This window comes from Dasypus novemcinctus, chromosome 12, assembly GCF_030445035.2.
Source record: "Dasypus novemcinctus isolate mDasNov1 chromosome 12, mDasNov1.1.hap2, whole genome shotgun sequence".
Lineage (NCBI taxonomy): Eukaryota > Metazoa > Chordata > Mammalia > Cingulata > Dasypodidae > Dasypus > Dasypus novemcinctus.
Window position 1 is genome coordinate 79,265,927 of NC_080684.1, and position 20,651 is coordinate 79,286,577.

Here is a 20,651-nt window from a genome sequence, read left to right on the forward strand (position 1 = left end):
AGAAGCTTGGAAAAAGAGCTCTGAATCAGAGGCACATGAAGACAGGAACTACCAGATCTCAGCAGAAACACAAAGGTACTCTGAACAATGACTTCATTCAGTGGAGGGTACCTGAAGGAAGTTGCTCATTTGGGAGCCATGTCAATAGAACCTAATGGAGGATTCTTTACAACTAAAGAATAAATGATAATTAAATGGTTCACAAGACTCAAAAGACAAGGTGTACTCTGTAGAACCAAATGAAGTGATTTTAATTATGGGGGAAACACAAGAACTGGAGATGTCTATGAAACTAGCCCTTTATAATGCATTTTCTAAAATAAAACATATATTCTATCTACTAAAATACATGTGGATGTTCAGGTATCGTTGCCTCTAGCATCATGGATTTTATTGAGAAAGAGTCTCTCAAATTTTCAAAGGAATGTAATGCCCCAGCCTGTAGAAATAACAGGAGCAAAGATGCATCATTACCAATACTACCAGTATTATTGTATTTGTCCCAAAGACCTCAAAGTCTCTAATCATAATATTCCCTTTCAAAATAAAAAAATAAAAATACCATGTATTTGGACATTTATAAAATACTGTTACAGACATCTTTATGAAACCCATCACTTAATTGCCATTAGAAAGCTTAAGATTTTAAAAATCCATTATTTCATTTGTACTTAATTATAGTAGAGGCCTCAAGTAGTTTATCTTTAAAATCTCCTTTCTCTTTAGACTAGACTCAATAGGATAGCGACTTAGAAACAATGTGCACGTTGGACCTTTTGTTTATCCAGTCCAAAATCCAGGAGCTCATTATAGTCATTGTAGAGTCTGTACCACATAAAGCATTAACTGTAAAGTCTCATCATTGCCTCTGAGGGATCAATGCTTCTCACCAATATCAGGAAGAGGGATCAAAGCCCACAGCTGACTAGGCATCTTCTTAGAATCTTAAGTATCTTTTAAAATGTGCTGCCTCTCATTCAAGCCTAATTCTTCCCAATGTAACAACTGCTTAAGTGATAAAAATTCTTTAAATTAGATTCTAGAAAACACTTTCCTACAAGCTATTTTACCTACTTATTCACAAAATTGTAAATAAATGTTTGTGAGCCTCAGTGGCAGGTAAAATTTTTTATTTTTTAAATATAACCAAGAGGGGAGTGGATGTGGCTCAAGCAGTTGAGTGCCTGCCTCCTACAGGGAAGGTCCCAGGTTTGGTTCCTGGTACCTCCTAAAAAAAACAAGCAAACAATGAGCAAACAGACAAGGAAGTCAATACAGGGGAGCCCATGTGGCTTAGTGGGTGAGCTCTGGTTGCCACATTCGAAGTTCTGGGTTTAATACCCAGTTCTGACACCTCAAAAAAAAAAAAGACCAACATATTGGATAGCGCAGATTTGGAACATTTCCATCATTACAGAAAATCATGTTAGTGGTGTTCTAGAGTTTCTAATATGGAAAACTATTCAAGGAAAATCATGTATTACTGAAACAATAGCTTCTCCCAAGCCACCTGAATGTCTGCTTGATAAAAAAAAAATCTGGATTATCTAAATCTTGTCAATTTAGATATTTAAAATCAGTTATATTCTATCATCTAACACAGAAGTTAGTTCATTTAGATGAGATCAGATAGCAGCAGTACTCAGTATTAAAGCTATCCAAAGCTACCTTTGTGGAATATTTTTGAAAGAAGATTAATATGAGCTTTAATAGGGTGGTAGGGTAGAGGAGTGAAACAGGATCCTTTGGCTTCACCCACATTATTCTGGTGTCACACTCCTTCTAGTAATGGCTCTCAGCCTGGTTAACGTATTCTTTTTGAGACGCTCACTAGAGTTGGGCTCTACTGAGTTAACGTCTGCACACACAAGCCAGGAGGTTGTAAAAATGTACAGGTCAAAATTGTGAAGCGTTCCATATTTTTATATGGGGACCTCATACCTCATATTTTTTTAATGTAACATTTAAAAGAAAATAAAGAAGAAGAAAAAATAGATGGTCTAAAACAAAGATTGTACGAGGATGGTTTACTTTGTTCAACAGCAGTTGGGAAGAGGCTGTGGTTATCTATCAGATCTATTAGACTTGAGATGATAAGGGGAAAATGCTTTCGTTAACTGCTCATTCATTAGTGTTTATGGTTTGTTAAAAAAAAAGAGGTATGAACAGGGCATATGTTTTTAAATAATCAAATGAAGTAGTAAAGTTCTAAATTGTTTCCTTAACTACTGGAATCAAAACTTAGTTCATTAAAATAGATATTAGTACAGGGGAAAAAAAGGCATTTGGAAGGGATAGAATAGTAGAATGATAGAATAAATTTGACCCAGCCATGACATTTTTATTATATTTCACAAAGCACTGGTCTACTATGGACTGGAAATTAAATAGTCTACTACAGGCTTAGATATTAAAATGAACTAAAAAATTCATTCCCTCATAGCAACAATTTGAGAAGCACTGAACTAGATTAGATTATAAACATCAGGAGAAGAGGGACTCTGTGTTGTTCCTAGATGTATCCTCAAAACATATTCCATGTAAGGTTTGCTGAAATAGTAAAAACTTTGATTCATATTCAAATCTTTCTGAATTCAAAGTCCATTTCTTGCCTCTAAGAGCTTATCAATTAGCTTAGAGATGTTTAAAATTTCCTTGGAGACGTCCTCTTTCTATTTAAACACGTCTATCAGAAAAGATATCAAATTGTACCTTACAATTTACTAGTCCTAGAGATACATACTGAGTTTTCCATAAAACAGCAGTTTAGCTTTTTATTTTCTTCTAGTTGTTCATACAACAGGGATGTGCAGGACACAGCAGCAAAGACATATAGTTTTATTTGAAAAGTATTTAAATAACAATATGCTTTAAATGAAACAAACTAATTTCAAAACTCCACATTTAATTAAATTATTTTAAATGACCTAAATTCTGGGGAGCCAAATATTGTGCCATAATGGTTTTTTGATTCATTAAAAAGAGAATGTACCAATGTAGTCAAGAGTTAAGTGAGAAGCTATTCATGGGAAAATAATTTCTCAAAACAAATTAGCAATGTTAACAAACTTTGTAGAAAATGTTTCTAAAGCTAGAGATTTTTCACATAAGAATTAGGCCTCCATGTTTCCAATGATCCAAGCATAGAGAACAAGGGAATCATTGGATGAATGTGAATCACCCAAAAGTATAACTCATTTTTCATGTTTATATACACCTATTAAAAGGAAAACTGAAAATAATGATACACTTTGTAGAGCCATAAATAAGTATTTATTTTGTGAACCTACCATTTCTCTGCAATTAAGTTCAAGATGAAATTAATAATTATATCATCTAAGTGAATTTTCACTTCAATTTCTTCATTGTTTCATCTACTTTATCCTTTCTTTTAAGTCTTAACCTCTTGCCAAAATATAATTGGAATAAAATGTAACAGTAAAAGCACTTTAACTGCCAGTGTTTAATCAAACTTGTGAAAACTTGCAGGTACAAAGGAATGCATGAGAAAAGTGAATGTGTAGTCAACAGATTGTAATTGCTCCTGAACAGGTCCATTCAAGTTCACAGCTATAAAACTGAAAACACAATCCTAAAAAATTAGTTATAAAAATGTCTCATTTAAAGTTTCAGTTTCTGGAGGTTTATTCAGATAGCAGAGGAATTGTTTCAAATCTTTATATATCATCCTTTATATAGCTAAGGCAAAATTCTACTAAAAGCAGGCATCTTCTGCAAATGTCCAAGAACAAATATTACCAATAAAAGAACTCTTCATTTTGAAAATTAAAAGTTTGAGGTCTTTGTAGATATAGGTATAAAGGCTTCAGTATTCAGAAAGCATCTGTGTATATCTACACAAACATGAGAGACATATTTTTTTTTAAATCTGTATTTAAAGATGTGTGGATTTTAAAATACATATATATTCATGAGATTTATTTAAGTTATGCTGAAAAATTTCTGGAGTAAGAAAAGATACAAAAGGGACAGTGTTAGACTTCAAGAAAATATTAGCAGATACTTACAATATGCAAAAGTTTTAACACATCCACAAACCTGTAAAAAACAGTAAAGAAATGTTTTAAATAAGCCAATGGAAAAACCAAATCTTCTGAATTGTAAACTACAACTTACACTTTCTCTGAACTCATGATCTCTGTGGCAATAAGATGAACTTTACTTTTCATTCCAGTATCTTCATCCTATGGTAAGAGTACAGTAAGAAAATATGAGCTCATAAAAGGCTAATGAAAATCAGCTTTGAATTAATCAGTTACAAATTCTAACTCTGATACTTTCAAGTAATAAGTAATCCTATTAGCACACATCTCATATTATACAACATCTCAAGATGTGGGATAAACCATAATAAAGGAAGAGCTGAGAGCAAACAGTAATCCTCCTGGTCATCAGCCCTCGGTTGAGAGACTGCCCTGGAGCTACAAAGCCTTGCTGGAACAAAGGTGTCAGTGGTTCAAAACTGAAAAGACACACTCCTCAGGGAAAATAACCCCAACAAATATCACATGGGCATGAGTCCATTAGTGCAAACAAATAATTTAAAAATTATTAGTGAACACTCAATAGGAATGTGGAAGAGAACTTCACTGAAGTAAAGCCATTCTAAGTTTAATTTAAACATGGTCTGAAAAAGGCTCTTTTCAGTCTCTACCAAACACCAGTCAACAGTAAAGCCACAAGATCTCTCAATTTCCTTAAAATTCACTTTAGAAATAGGTTCTTAAAGTCACGGCAATTTTATTCTAAAGAACTGAAATTAAGTTTTTTAACATATACTGCTTTGTGGACAAATTAAATGCCCTAGCAGGGACAAAAAAAATGTATATGTTTGAAAGAAGATATGGTAACACTGAAAGAAGTCTCAATATTTAGGCACATGGTTATTGTTATTTTCTTTTAAATACTGATAGAACAGAGAAAAGGAGAAAAGTTTCTATTTCTGTTCCGGTTAAAAAAAAATCTGAACACTACAGTTCTACAGTGAAGGGAAGAAGAGAGTAAATAAGGAATGAGAAAAGATAATATTTTAGATATTACACCTTAGGTGAAAAGTATGACTGCTCTCATTAAAAGGAAAATGCTTTTATGCCTCTATTGAAGAAATGTCAGGTCTAGTTTTAGAGTGACCTCACTGCATTCTTGTTGGGGTTGACAAAACCAGGGCACGGTTGTTTTGTGCTACCCAGGACACAGTTGTTTAAGTCAACATCACAATAAGCATGAAAAGTGACCAAGTAATGAAATGACACAGGAAAATTGTAATGGCATTGACTTCCTTGAAGTAGTCTTCTTACCTAAGTTGAAATCATGGATGATACCCCAAGACCTGCTTTCCTGAACAATACCTTGCTGGTATTCTTACTTGGAATACCAAATAAACAATTCTTTCTTTGGAAACCTTGTTTTTTTTTTAAACTGCTTTCAGAATTTTAGTACCAAAACTGAGGTATAAAAAAAGATGCAGGGCAGAAAGTGGACTTGGCCCAGTGGTTAGGGCGTCTGCCTACCACATGGGAGGTCAGTGGTTCAAACCCTGTGCCTCCTTGACCTGTGTGGAGCTGGCCCACGCACAGCACTGATGCGCACAAGGAGTGCCGTGCCATGCAGGGGTGTCCCCCATGTAGGGGAGCCCCACACGCAAGGAGTGCACCCTGTAAGGAGAGCTGCCCAGCGTGAAAGCAGCCTGCCCAAGAATGGCACTGCACACACAGAGAGCTGACATAATAAGAGACGCAATGAAAAGAAACACAGATTCCTGGTGCCGCTGATAAAGATAGAAGCCGTCACAGAAGAACACACGGCGAATGGACACAGAGAGCAGACAACTGGGGGTGGGGGGGACAGGATAGCAGGGAAGGGGAGAGAAATAAATAAAAAATAAATTAAAAAAAAAAAAGATGCTGGGGAGGGGATGTAGTTCAGAAGTGGAGCACCTGCTTCCCATGTATGAGGTCCTAGGGTCAAACCCCCATTTCTCCTCAAAAAAAAAAAAAAAAAAAAAGATGCTGGTGCTGGTCATCAAGATGGAGGAATAAGCCGGATCAAATAAAAGCTGACAGAAACATCTTCCTCAAAGCTCCAGGAAAGAGCTAAAGTACTGAAGTATTAGGGCAAGTGCCAAATCAAGAAAAGGCACCTGAGAAACGGTAGCATCACATGACTCCCTTGCTGTCCCCTTCCCGACCCCCTCACAAACTAGGCTAGGATAAGAGCCAGACTGTGTTCCTACTGTGGGTCCCTGCTCCTGATTCCAGAGGGAGCAGAGAGACTCAAGTGCAATACAGGGAGCATGTATGTCTGTGTCAGTCTGTCAGGTGGTAGCCTACAAGACTGAACCAGGACACCTGTCACTGGGTCCACTGTTCTAGAACTTGGGCTGCATGTAGGGGCACTCACAGAGCTCTCATGAAGAATGCTCTATGAGAACATTAAAAATACAGCTGGGGAGGGAAGTGGCTGTGGTTCAATCACTGAGCTCCTGCCTACCCTATGGAAGGCCTGGGTTTGTGTCCCAGGGCCTCCTTGTGAAGACAAGCTGTCCCACACCTGAGGAGAGCTGACGGCCTGCCCTGCAGACAGCTAACACAGCATGATGACGCAATAAAGGGAGATAAGCAGACAAGCAGAAGAATGTGCAGAGAATGGCCACAGAGAGCAGACAGCAAGCAAACTGCAAGGGGTGGATTAATAAATTTTTAAAATAAATCTTTAAAAAAAAATACAGCTGGGGGAGGAGATGCAGTTCAAGTGATTGAGTGCCTCCTTGCTATGTATAAGGTCCCAGGCATGATTCCCCGTACCCTCCTAAAAAGAAAACAAAACAAAACAAACAAGTGAATGAAAAAACCAACTCTCATTGGGGAGTGATGTAGGTCAGTGGTTGAGTACCTGCTTCCCATGTATGAGGTCCTGGGTTCAATCCCCAGTACCTCCGAAAAAAATATACATACATATATACATATATATATATATATAAATATATATATATGTATTTTTTTTTTGCTTTAAAAAAAATTATTTAACTGTATTTTTTTTAAAGATACATAGACCACAAAAAATGTTACATTAAAAAATATAAGAGGCTCTCATATACCCCCCCCCACTTCTCCCACATCCACAACCTCTTTCATTATTGTGGCATATTCACTGCATTTGGTAAATACATTTTGGAGCACTGCTGCAATGCATGGATAATACTTTACACTCTCCCCCAGTACATTCAGTGGGTTATGGCAGGATATATAATGTCTAGCATCTGTCCCTGCAATATCATTTAGGATAACTCCAAGTCCCAGAAATGCCCCCATATCACATCTCTTCTTCCCTCTCCCTGTCCTCAGCAACTACCATGGCCATTTTCTCCACATCAGTGCTACAGTTTCTTTCATTACTAGTCACAATAGTTTTATAGTAGAATACTGGTGAGTCCACTCTAATCCACCTTTAATTCCTCCACCCTGTGGACCCTGGGATGGTGGTGTCCACTCCACCTCTGTATCAAGAGGGGGCTTAGATTCATCATGGTTGATGAATGCAATTCTCCTGCCTGGAGTTGTAGGCACCCTTGGTTCCCTAGTGTGGTGGTTGACCATCTTCACCTTCCTGTTAGCTGACCTGGGTAAGTCCAATGAACTGGAGAGTGGAGTTGCCTCTGCTGAGGCTCAGGGCCCAGCTGGCACATGGCCAGTCCAGAGAGTCAAGTCTCCTGAGTATACACCTACCCCAGTGCAAACCACAGGTTCAGTAAAAGTGAGAGAATAGGAATGCGTAGAAAGGTCATATGTATATGTATATGTATATGTATATGTATATGTATATGTATATGTATATGTATATGTATATGCTGCCAAAGACAAAGCTCAGTGCGTGAAACTATGAGAAAGCACTGTTTCCTAGGGAAAGGAAGACATTCAGATCTGTGTAAATGTGGGAGTTCCTAGGGCCACATGTGCATGCCCAGGACAAGATACATGCACAGAAAAGACCCCTTGATTCTGCCTTAGGCTATTCTCTAACCTTATTGATAGGACAGTTAACCTCTGAAGGAAAGCACTCACACAGGGCAATCTAGAAAGACTGAGAAAGGTGATTGCTTTTTCTTTTTGTTAGCTTCTGGCAGTTACGGAAATCTTTGTCATAACAGTAATTGGATGTAAGTTTAAGGAAGAAATGTCTCAGTGCCTAAATTTCAGAGATAACATAAAAACAACAAAATGTTTAGGGTTCAACAGACAATTACAAAACATACAAAGAAACAGGAAATGATGGCTCATGCGAAGAAGCAGGATAAAGAATTAGAAACCATCAGCAAAGAAGACTGGAGCTTGGACACACCAAGCAAGAACTGTAAAAGCAAAATATGTTCAAAGAAGTAAAGGAAAATATGGACAAAGAACTAAAAGAAATCAGTAATATGAAAGATGAACAAAAAGAGAATGTCAATAAAGAGATAAAATCATGAAAAGAAACCAAATGTAGCTGAAGACCACAGTAAGAGAAATTGTAATTTCCTAAAAGGGGTTCAACAGCAAATTGGAGCTGTAGAAGGAATCAGTGAATTTGAAGATACACTATCAAAATTACTCAGTCTGAGGAAAAGAAAGAAAAAGAATGAAGAGAAGTTAACAGAGCCTGAGGAATGTGTGAGACACCATTAAGGGCACCAATACATGTTTTGTGAGAGTCCCAGGAGGAAAAGAGAGAAAGAAAGGGTCAGAAAGAATGTTTGAGGAAATAATTACCAGAAACCTCACCTATTTAATGAAAGACATAAATATACATATCCAAGATGCCCAACAGACTCCAAAGAGGATAAATCCAAATAAAGACACACTGAGACATATCATAATCAAACTGTTGAATGCTATAGTCTGAGAATTCTGAAAGCTGTAAGAGAGAAGCAATGTGTCCTGTACAAGGGAGCCTCAATAAGACTAAGTGGTGATCTCTCACCAGAAACTAGGGAGGGAAGAGGACAGTGGGATGACATAAAGTGCAGAAAGAAAAAAAATGCTAACCAGAATTCAATATCTGGCAAATCTGCTTTCAAAAATGAGGGACAGATTAAGACATTTCCAGATTAACAAAAGATGAGGCATTTTGTCATCACGAGAATGGCACTACAAGAAATGCTAAAGGGAGTTCTTCAGGATGAAAGGAAAGGATATTAGACAATAGCTCAAGTTGCACAATGATCTCTGGTAAAAGTAGTACATGGATTAATACTTCCACTTTTTACTTCCTATGGGATCTAAAAGGCAAAATGCATAAACATAATGATAAACCAATGGTTTGGGACTCAATATATAAATATGTAATTTATGAGAACTACATAAAGGTGGAGGATGGAGTGGTACAGGAATATAGTTCATGTATGCAATTTAAGTTAATTGGTATCAAATCAAATAACATTGCTATAGATTTAGGATATTAAACTTCATGGTAAGAACAAAGAAAATATCTGAAAAATACACATAGAAAGAAATGAGATGGACCAAAAAAATTGGTACAAAAATTTAAATATGAAATTAGGCAATAATGGAATTGAGGAACAAAAAAGATATAAGACTTACAAAAACCAAATAGCAAAATGCCAAAAGAAAATCCTGCATTATAGGAAATACTTTAAATGTTAGTGACAAACTTTCCAGTCAAAGGCAGAGATTGGCAGAATGGATAAAAAAAAAGCATGACACAACCATAGGTAGTTTATCATAGAATTCCATTAAATATAAAAATACAAATAAACTGAAAAGTGAAAGGATAGAAAAAAAATTCCATGCAAATAACAATTAAAAGGGACCTAGGAGGAGCAGTTGTGGCTCAAGTCGTTGAGTGCCAGCCTCCCACATAAGAGTTCCCAGGTTCACTTCCCAGTGCCTCCTGAAAACACAAAAACAAACAATAAGCAAAACAAAAGAAACAACTCAGGAAAGCTGATGTGGCTCAGTGGTTGAGTGCTGGCTTCCCAAACACAAGGTTCTGGATTCAATTCCCAACCTGTGGTACTTAAGGAACAACAACAACAAAAAAGGACCTAGGGGGAAGTGAATGTGGCTCAAGTGACTGGGCTCCTGTCTACCATATGGTAGGTCCAGGGTTCAATTTCCGGGGTCTCCTGGTGAAGGCAAGCTGGCCGGCGCAGCAAGTTGGTCCAAGTGGAGAACTGGCCCACACAGAGTGCTGGCCCAAGCAGAGTCCTGGCCCACACAGGAGTGCTGGCTGACGCAGGAGTGCTGGTCTGTGCAGTAAGCTGGCCTGAGTGAAGAGCTGGTTCAGCAAGATGACACAACAAAAAGAGACACAGAGGAGAGACAATAAGAGATGCCACAGACCAGGAAGCTGAGGTGGCACAAGAGATTGAGCACCTTTCTCCCCCTCTGGAAGGTCCCAGGATCAGTTCCCAGTGCTGCCAAAAGAGAAGACAAGCAGACACAGAAGAAAGCACAGTGAATGGACACAGAGAGCAGACAATGGTGGGGTGGGGGGTAGATAAATAAATAAATCTTAAAAAAAAGACTTAGGGTGACTATACAAATATAAAAATAAAATGTTACAAGCAACAAAGAAGGACAATTTGTATTGTCAAAGAGTCAATTTACCAAGAAAATATAACAATTATAAATATATGTGCAGCTAAGAGCAGAACCCAAATATATACGAAACAAATATTAAGATCTGAAAGTAGAAATATATAGTTCTACTGTAATAGCACGATACTACAATATACTACTTTCATTAATGGGTAGGAGCAGAACTTCTGGGAAGATGGCAGACTAGAAAGAAACAGATCTCTTCCCTTGCCAAGAAATGTAGCTAGAAGACAGGCAGAAACTGTATGGAAGAATGCTCTAGGCTTTAGGGCACCAGGGAAAGGCTGGACGCCACCCAGAAGGGAGTGAGGCAAAGAAAAGGGAGGCAAAACTCACATTCTAACCAGGCTTAGAACAGAAAGGGCTGCTGAAGAGTGCTATCTGCTGGCTAAACAAGAAAGTGTATGTGAGGAAACTAAAAGTAAATAAGAGACAATTTATCCTGCCTTTACACCCTCTCTCTCCAAGGCCCTTGGAAGTGGATCTGCAACCCATTAGTCAGTCCAGGCCCAGATTTGCACAATTAACAGGAACAATCCTAAAGACCCAGAACAGACTGAACCAAGAATCAAAGAACATCAGTAAATGGAAGTATTTGTAGCTCAGTGGTTTGTACCTGAATCACACATACAAGGTCCCAGATTCATTCCTTGGAACCTGAAAAAAAAACCTGAATAGAAAAGTAACAGAGCTCATGGGAATGAAAGATACAATCGGTGAGATACAAAACACATTAGAGGGAAACGGACTTCGGCCCAATGGTTAGGGCGTCCGTCTACCATATGGGAGGTCCGTGGTTCAAACCCCGGGCCTCCTTGACCCGTGTGGAGCTGGCCATGCGCAGCGCTGATACGCGCAAGGAGTGCTGTGCCACGCAAGGGTGTCCCCCGCATGGGGGAGCCCCACGCGCAAGGAGTGCGCCCGTGAGGAAAGCCGCCCAGCGTGAAAAGAAAGAGCAGCTTGCCCAGGAATGGTGCCACCCACACTTCCCGTGCCGCTGACGACAACAGAAGCGGACAAAGAAACAAGACACAGCAAATAGACACCAAGAACAGACAACCAGGGAAGGGGGGGAAATTAAATAAATAAATAAATCTTTAAAAAAAAAAAACACATTAGAGGCAAACAGCACACTTGAAATGATAGAAGAAAGAATAAGTGATGCTGAAGACAGAACAGCTGAAACTGAAGAGAGAGAAAAGAACTGAAAAAATTGAGCGGGGGCTCAAGGAGCTGCATGATAACACAAAACACAACAACATACGTGTTACAGGAGTTCCAGAAGGAGAAGAGAAGAGAAAAGGGGTAGAATGAGGATTTGAGGAAATAATAGCTGAAGATTTCCCAACTCTCACAAAAGAAATGAACTTACATGTCCAAAAAGTGCCATGTACTCCAATTAGAATAAATCCAAACAAACCTACTCCAAGACACATACTACTCAGGATGTCAAATGTCAAAGACAAAATTCTGAGAACAGCAAGGGAGAAGCAAACCATCACATACAAGGTTGCCCAATAAGAATAACTGTGATTTCTCATCAGAAACCATGGAGGTGAGAAGACAGTGGTATGACACAATTAGGATACTGAAAGAGAAAAACTGCCAGCCAAGAATTCTTTATCTGACAAACTGACCCTCAAATATGAAGGTGAGTTTAAAATATTCACAAACAAACAGAATCTAAGAGAATTCATAAAAAAGAATATACCATTGCAGGAAATATTAAACAGAGCCTTACAGCTTATAGGAGACTGTAGATTGCAAGAACAGCAGAAAGGATAACCAAAAGAATAAAAAGACAGAAAAAAATAAGATATGTCACATGAAAACCAAAACCAAAGAATAAAATGGTGGAAGTAAGTAATACATTTACAGTAATATCATTGAATGTGAATGGATTAAACTCCCCAATCAAAAGATAAATGTTGACAGAACGGATAAAAAAACATGAGCCATCCATATGCACCCGAGAAGAGACTAGCCTTAGATCCAGGGATACAAACTGGCTGAAAGTGAGAAAGACTGGAAAAATATAATCCACACAAATTGTAACCAAAGAAGAGCAGGGGCCCCATAAAGAGAGCCACCCAGCGCAAAAGAAAGTGCAGCCTGCCCAAGAATGGTGCTGCACACATGGAAAGCTGACACAACAAGATGACGCAACAAAAAGAAACATGGATTCCCGGTGCCACTGATAAGGATAGAAGCTGTCACATAAGAACACACAGCAAATGGACACAGAGAGAAGACAACTTGGGGGAGGGGGGAGAAATAAATAAAAAATAAATCTTAAAAAAAAAAGAGCAGGGGTAGCTATAGTAATACTAGATAAAATACCATAAACACCCATGCACCTAACCAGGGTGCCCAAAAATACATGCAGTAAACTCTGGAAAAACCGAAGGGAGGAAAAAGACAGCTCTACAAAAATAGTTGGAGACTTCAACAAAACACTCACATTGTTGGGTAGAACAACTACACAGAAGATCATAAAGGAAACAGAGAACTTGAACAAAATGATAAGCGAGTTAGACCTAGCAGACAAACACGTACAGAATGATGCATCCCAAACTCACCAGGTTATACATTCTTCTCAAGTGCTCATGGATCTTTCTCCAGAAGAGACCACGTTAGGTCACAAAGCAGGTCTCAAAAAATACATAAAAATACTGAAATTATAAAAAGCACCGTTTCAAATCAAAATGGAATGAAACTGGGAATCAATAATAGACGGGAGAGGGGAAAATTTGCAAATGTGTGGAGCCAAACAACACACCTTAAACAATCAGTGGGTCAAGGAAGAAAGTGTAAGTGAAATTAGAAAATATATATGCAGGGAAGTGGACATGGCTCAACTGATAGAGCGAATGTCTACCATAAGGAGGGTCCAGAGTTTGATCCCCAGGGCTTCCTGACCGGTGTGGTAAGCTGGCCTATGCACAGTGCTGCTGTGCGCAAGGAGTGCCGTGCCATGCAGGGGTGCCCCCGCGAAGGGGTGCCCCACACACAAGGAGTGCGCCCTGCAAGGAGAGCCACCCCACATGAAAAAAGCGCAGCCTGCCCAGGAGAGGTGCTGCACATACGGAGAGCTGACATAGTAAGATGACTCAACAAGAAAAGATGCAGATTCCCAGTGCTACCTGAAAGTACCTGAAAGTGTACCTGAAAGTACAAGCAGACACAGAGGAACACAGTGAATGGACACAGAGCAGACAAAAGGGGGGAAGGGGAGAAAAATAAATAAAATAAATCTTAAAAAGAAGAAAAAAAGAAAATATATATGCAACAAATGAAAATGAGAACATAATGTATGAAAATTTACGGGATATGGAAAAGGCAGGGTTGAGAGGGAAATTTATAGCCCAAATGCTTCTCTTAAAGAAGAAGAAAGACCTAAAACCAAAGATCTAACTGAACGAATGGAGAAAACATTAAAAAACAACAACAACAACAACAAACAAAAACAGTAAACCATTCCCAAAGCAAGCAGAAGGGAAGAAATAATAAAGATTAGAGCAGAATAGATGAAACTGAGAACAAAAAAATAAAGAAAAAAATAAAGAAAATCAACAAAATCAAAAGATGGTTGTTTGAGAAGATAAATTATATTGACAAAATCTTAACTAGACTAACAAAAAAAAGACAGTTAATGCAAATAATTAAAATCAGAAATGAAACAGAAGATTATATGACTGACCCCACAAAAATGAAAAGGATCATAAAAGGATTATGAGAAACTGTATGGCAACAAATAGGAAAACCTAGATGAAATGATAAATTCCTAGAAAAGCACAAACAGCCTGCAATGACGAACTATAAAAAATATAAGAACTTAACAAACCAATCACATATAAAGAAATTGAATCTGTCATGAAAAATCTCTCAACAAAGAAAAGTCCAGGACCAGATGGCTTCACAGGTAAGTTCTACAAAGCATTTCAAGAAGAATTAACACCAATCCCACTCCAAAAAATTGAAGAGGGAAAATTATCCAACACATTTAATGAAGCCAACATCACCCTAATACCAAAGCCTGATAAAGACACTACTTAGAAAAGAACATTACAGACCAATCACTCGAATGAACACAGATGCAAATATTCTCAACAAAATACTTGCAAATCAAACCTAATAGTATATCAAAAGACTTTCACAACACAACCAAGTGAGGTTTATTCCTGGTATGCAGGGCTGTTTAAACATAAGAAAATCAATTTAAAAAGAAAAAGAAAACAACAATTAACATAATACACCACATTAACAAACTGAAGGGAAAAAAATCACATGATTATCTCAATTGATGCAGAAAAGGCATTCAACAAAATCTAGCATTTTTTTTTTAATAAAAACACTTTGAAAGACAGGTATAGGAGGATAATTCCTCAATATGATAAAAGGCATACATGGAAAACCCAGAGCCAGCATTGTACTCAATGGGGAAAGGTGGAAAGCTTTCCCTCTAAGATTGTGAACAGGACAAGGATGCATACTGTCACCATTGTTATTCACCATTTTACTAGAAGTTCTAGCTAGAGATGGCAATTAGATAAGAAAAAAAATTAAAGGCATCCAAATAGGAAAAGAGTTATAAGTAAAACTCTATTTGCAGATGACAAGATTCTAAATTTAGAAAATTCTGAAATGCTACAACTAAGCTATTCAGCTAATAAATGAATTCAGCAGAGTGGCAGGATACAAGATCAACATGCAAAAATCAGTAATGTTTTTGTACACCAGTACTGAACAATCTAAGGAGAAAATCAGGGGGAAAATCCTATTTACAATAGCAACCAAAAGACTTAAACAACTAGGAATCAATTTAACCAAAGAAGTACAGGACCTATATGCAGAAAACTACAAAGCAATGCTAAAAGTAATCAATGAAAACCTAAACAAATGGAAAGACATTCCATGTTCATGGACTGGAAGAATAAATATCATAAATAGGTCAATCTTACCCAAACTGATTTATAGATTCAATGCAATACCAATCAAAATTCCAACAGCCTACTTTACAGAAATAGAAAAGGCAATTACCAAATTCATTTGGAAGGAAAAGTGCACCCAAATAGCCAAAAACATTCTAAAAAAGAAGAGCAACACGGGAGGAATTTCACTGCCTGACCTTGAAATATATTACAAAGCTACAAGCTGCAGTGATCAAAACAGCATGGTACTGGCATAAAGAGAGACACATCCATCAGTGGAATCGAATTGAGAGTCCAGAAATAAACCCTCACCTGTACAACTGAATGGTTTTTGGCAAATCTATTAAGTCCATGTTAATGGGACAAAACAGTCTCTTTAACAATCGGTGCTGTAAGAACTGGATATCCATAATCAAAAGAATGAAAGAGGAACTCTATCTCCTTCCTATGTAAGAATCAACTCCAAATGGATCAAAGACCTAAATATAAAAACCAGGACCATAAAACTACCAGAAGAAAATGTAGTGAAACAGCTTAAAGTTCTTGTAGCAGGCAGTGGTTTATCGCACCTTACACCTAAAGCATATGAAACAAAAGAAAAGATAGATAAAGGGGCTCTCCTCAAAAGTAAATACTTTTGCATCTCACAGGACTTTGTCAAAAAGGTGAAAAGACAGCCAAATCAATGGGAGAAAATACTTGGAAATAACATGTCCTATAAAAGTTTAATATCCATGATCTATAGAGATGTTACAAGTCAACAATAAAAAGACAAGCAAAGGAAGTGGATGTGGCTCAATCAGTTGGGCACCTGACTACTACATGGGCGGTCCCAGGTTCAGTACCTGATGTCTCCTAGTGAAGACAAGCAAGACAGTGAGCTGATGCAATGGGCTGGCACAGCAAGCTGATGCAATGAGATGATGCAAAGAGGAGACACAGCAAGAAAACACAATGAGAGACACAACTAGCAGGGAGCAGATAAATAAAACAAATCTTAAAAAATAAAATAAAATAAAAAACAATCCAATTAAAAATTGGGAAAAGACTTTAATAGTCATTTGTCCAAAGAAATACAAATGGCAAAAAAAAAAAAAAAACATGAAAAAATATTCAACATCACTAGCAATTAGGGTAATGCAAATCAAAACTATAATGAGGTATCATTTCACATCTATCAGAATGGCCACTATTAAAAAGAAAGAGAACTTCAAGTGTTGGAGAGGATGTGGAAATGTAGGGCACTGATTCATTTTAGGTGGGAATGTAGAATGGTACAGCCACTATGGAGGACTGTTTGGCAGTTCCTAAAGAAGTTAAATATAGATTTGCCACATGACCCTGCAGTACCACTACTAGGTATACAACCAGAAGAACTGAGAGCAATGACAGGACTAGACATCCGCACACTGATGTTCACAGCGGCATGATTCATGATTACCAAAACTTGGAAACAACGCAGGTGTACATCAACAGATGAATGGATAAACAAACTGTGGTATATTCACACAATGGAATATTATGCAGCTGTAAGAAGAAATGAAGTTGTAAAACATATGACAACATGGATGAACATGGAGGACATTATGTTGAGTGAAGCAAACCAGACACAAAAGGACAAATACTGTATGACTGTGCTACTATGAACTAAATATGTTGTGTAACATATTGTATGGTTGCATTTATATAAAATGTAAATATAAATCAATTTATAAAGATGGAATTAGATTAGTGGTTACGTAGGACTGGGGAAGGAATGCAAAGGGGTGTGGAGTTTTCCTTTTTGGAAAAATGAAATGATTTTAAAAATTTTTTGTGGTGATGAATGCACGAAATTGTGATTATATTAAAGCCATTGGTTATACACTTTGGATATATCGTATGGTCTGTGAATATCTCAATAAAACTGCTGAATAAATAAATAATTTTGCAAAAATAGCCAAAAACAGCAGCTATATATAGCTCCCAGGGGAAACAGAGAGAGATTGAGAGGTAAGGAATTTTTTTGTCTGTTTTTAATTATTGTAATAATGCAAATGTGCTAATAATGATTGAGGCAATGAATACTGTTGATTGTACATTTTGGATGAATTGCATGCTTTATTAATATGTACCAATAAAATTGATTTGTTTAAAAACACAAAAACAAAAAGAAAAGGCATTTGACAAAATCCAGCATCCTTTCTTGATAAAAACACTTTGAAAGTTTGACAAATTCTTCAATATTATAATATATTTTAAAAAACACAGCCAATATTGTACACAATGGGAAAAGGTTGAAAGCTTTCCCTCTAAGATCAGAAACAAGACAAAGATGCCCAATGTCACCACTGTTATTCAACACTGTACTAGAAGTTCTAGCTCGAGCAATTAGACAAGAAAAATAATAAAAATAAAAGGCATCCAAATAGGAAAAGAGGAAATAAAACTTTCACTATATGTAGATGACATGATCCTGTATTTAGAAAATTCTGAAATGTCTATGACACAGCTACTTGAACTAATACAAGTTCAGCAAAGTGGCAGGATGTAAGATCAACAAGCAAAAATCAGTAATGTTTCTGTACACTAGTACTGAACAATCTAAAGAGGCAATCGGGGGAAAATTCCATTTACAATAGCAACAAAAACACTAAAATACCTAGGAATCAATTTAACCCAAGAAGTACAGGACCCTATATTCAGAAAATTTCAAAACAATGCTAAAAGCAACCAATGAAGGCCTGAATACTGATTATAAAGTTTGAATAGATTCTGTAGTATGTGAATATATCTCAATAAAACTGCTGAATAAATAAATAATTGTGCAAGAATAGTCAGAAATAGCAGCTATGTATACAGGGGAGAGAGGGACAGATTGAAAGGTAAAGAATTTTCTTCTTTACCGGTCTGTTTTTTATTATTTTTATTGAAATAATGAAAATGCTCTAATAATGATTAAAGTGATAAATGCACAACTATGTGATTATACGAAATACCATTCATTGTACATCTGGGTGTATTATATACTTTATTAATATGTATCAATAAAATTGATTTGTTTAAAAAATGGATATAACATCTAGGTAAGAGACCACTGAGGAAAAAGAAGACTTGAACAATACAAATAACCAACTAGACCTGACAGATGTATATAGAAAACACTTCACCACCAAGAGCAGAATACACATTCTTTTCTAGTTCACAAGGATAGAAATCTGAGTATGGATCAGGATAGATCACACTGTGTCACAAAACCATAATGAGATATCACTTCACAATGGCTACAGTAAAAAAGAAAATAACAAGTGCTTTGAAGGATGTTGAAAAATGGAACCTTTAAACATTGCTGGTGAGAATGGTAGCCCTTACTTACACATTGCGTTTTGGAATTTTACATGACTCCTAATATCACTGAGAACAGAATTCATATTTCTTACCCTCTTGCTATTTTGTGGTGATTTCCAAGAGAAGAAGGAATCAGTGCCATCTTTACTCCCTCATTTTAAAATTGGAAGATAGGGCACAGGTGTAGATCGGTGTTTGAGTGCCTGCTTCACATGTATGAGGTCCTGGGTTCAATCCCCAGCACCTCCTAAAAAAAGAAAAATAAAGAAAAAATAAAATTGGAAGATAATAACTATCATGTGACAACAAGGTAAGCAGAAAAAAAATAGCTCTATAGCAAAGATTGAAAATATGATAGGTCATTATAATTGCCAGGGAGAACTTAAATTTCAGATTCCCAAGTAACTAACTTGGAAATACTGATTCAATAGGTCTGAGATGGGACATGGAAGGTGATGGAAGAGTGAATTAAAAAGATAAGAAATAGCTCCAGTCTTCAAGAAATGAATACAGGAAACAAAACAAATATACAAATACCTATATATATGCACAACTATGAAGAATGCTGATATCTTGACGGATAGAAAGTTTGAGTCAGTCTTTAAACAAGCACCAAGTACCTGCATGCTAGATACACTAGATACTCATCAAGGCCAGAAACCTGGACTCCTCTTTCTCACTCTCATGGTCACCTTCTATCACCACAACTGAGTCCTGTCAATTTGTTTCTATCCCTCTTTTTGTAATGCTTAATTTAGATGTTTTCTTCTCCTTCAATATTGTGTCTTTATGTCTTGCCTAGGCCACAGCAATAACCTAAGTGGTTTCCTTGGCTATCGCTTCAGCCCCACTACTAACCATTCTCTGCTACTGCAGTGGCATTTCAGCTACAGGAGTTAACTCTTCTAAAATGCAAATACAATCATATTAGTCTTTAGTCTGAACCCTATCTGCAGTCCCCTACCACCTCTGGGCAATGAACCAAACTCTGCTTTGCCAGGTAGACATGTATTACACAACATGTCTGGTCACCTTCTCCAGGCCCTTTCCTAGTCCTCCAGTGTTCTCTCTACTCCAGCCAAATTGAAACCACTTGCTATTCCAAATGTGCCCTGATCTTTCATGTCTGACTCTTTGTACATACCTTGCCTTCTGCCTTGACTGTACTCCTGACCACTTACCCTCACTCCCAAGGATTTCTGCCTATCATAGTCCAGCTTATCCTTTTAGATGGCATTCTGAGGTGGTTTTTTTCTGATGCTACTTCCCCACCACCCCAAAGGACAAGATAACTCTCTTCTTTATGTTAGCCATATAAGGCTTACCAGAGTGAATTGTACTTATTTGCTTAAATGTCTGAATTTATGCTTGTCACTTATCTTATTCACTTTTGCATCTTCTGCACATGGTAAAGTGCCTGGCCTACTGTGCAATTACTATTCACAAGTAAGCAAATGAATATAAAGTGGCTGCTACCTTCTCAGAACCTAAGACAAGAGCACATTGCTTTTGAATATGTTTTGAGCAGCAAAAAAATATAAACTCAAATGAATTAAACTCTCATTTTAGAAGTTTCTTCATGTGAAATGGCAGGAGTCTGAACTAGGTAAGATCTTTTCCAGTTCTAAAATTCTAAGACTTTATGTTCTATTGCCTATATTACTTTTTAAACTAGGAAAACTATAGAGTTAAAGAATAGTAACTATTAGTTACTATTTTTTTTCAAAGCAGACATAAAGTCAAAGATAAAAATATATATATATATATATATATATAT

General features: G+C 37.1%; 1 protein-coding gene across 4 annotated transcripts in view; it reads right to left on the reverse strand.

Annotated features, from left to right (window-relative positions):
• The window catches only part of FGD6 (FYVE, RhoGEF and PH domain containing 6), a 160,166-nt gene that overhangs the window by 73,328 nt on the left and 66,187 nt on the right, over window positions 1-20,651 (reverse strand). For all 4 annotated transcript variants that reach the window (XR_009188302.2, XM_004465758.4, XM_004465757.4 and 1 more), the window contains exons 4-5: window positions 4,138-4,205; window positions 4,029-4,059 (exon numbers count right to left, since the gene is read on the reverse strand). Coding sequence is in view for 3 of the 4 variants with exons in the window: in XM_004465758.4 (XP_004465815.1) it covers window positions 4,029-4,059; window positions 4,138-4,205 (99 nt within the window). In the remaining variant the exon portion in view is untranslated. The remainder of the gene's footprint in view (window positions 1-4,028; window positions 4,060-4,137; window positions 4,206-20,651) is intronic.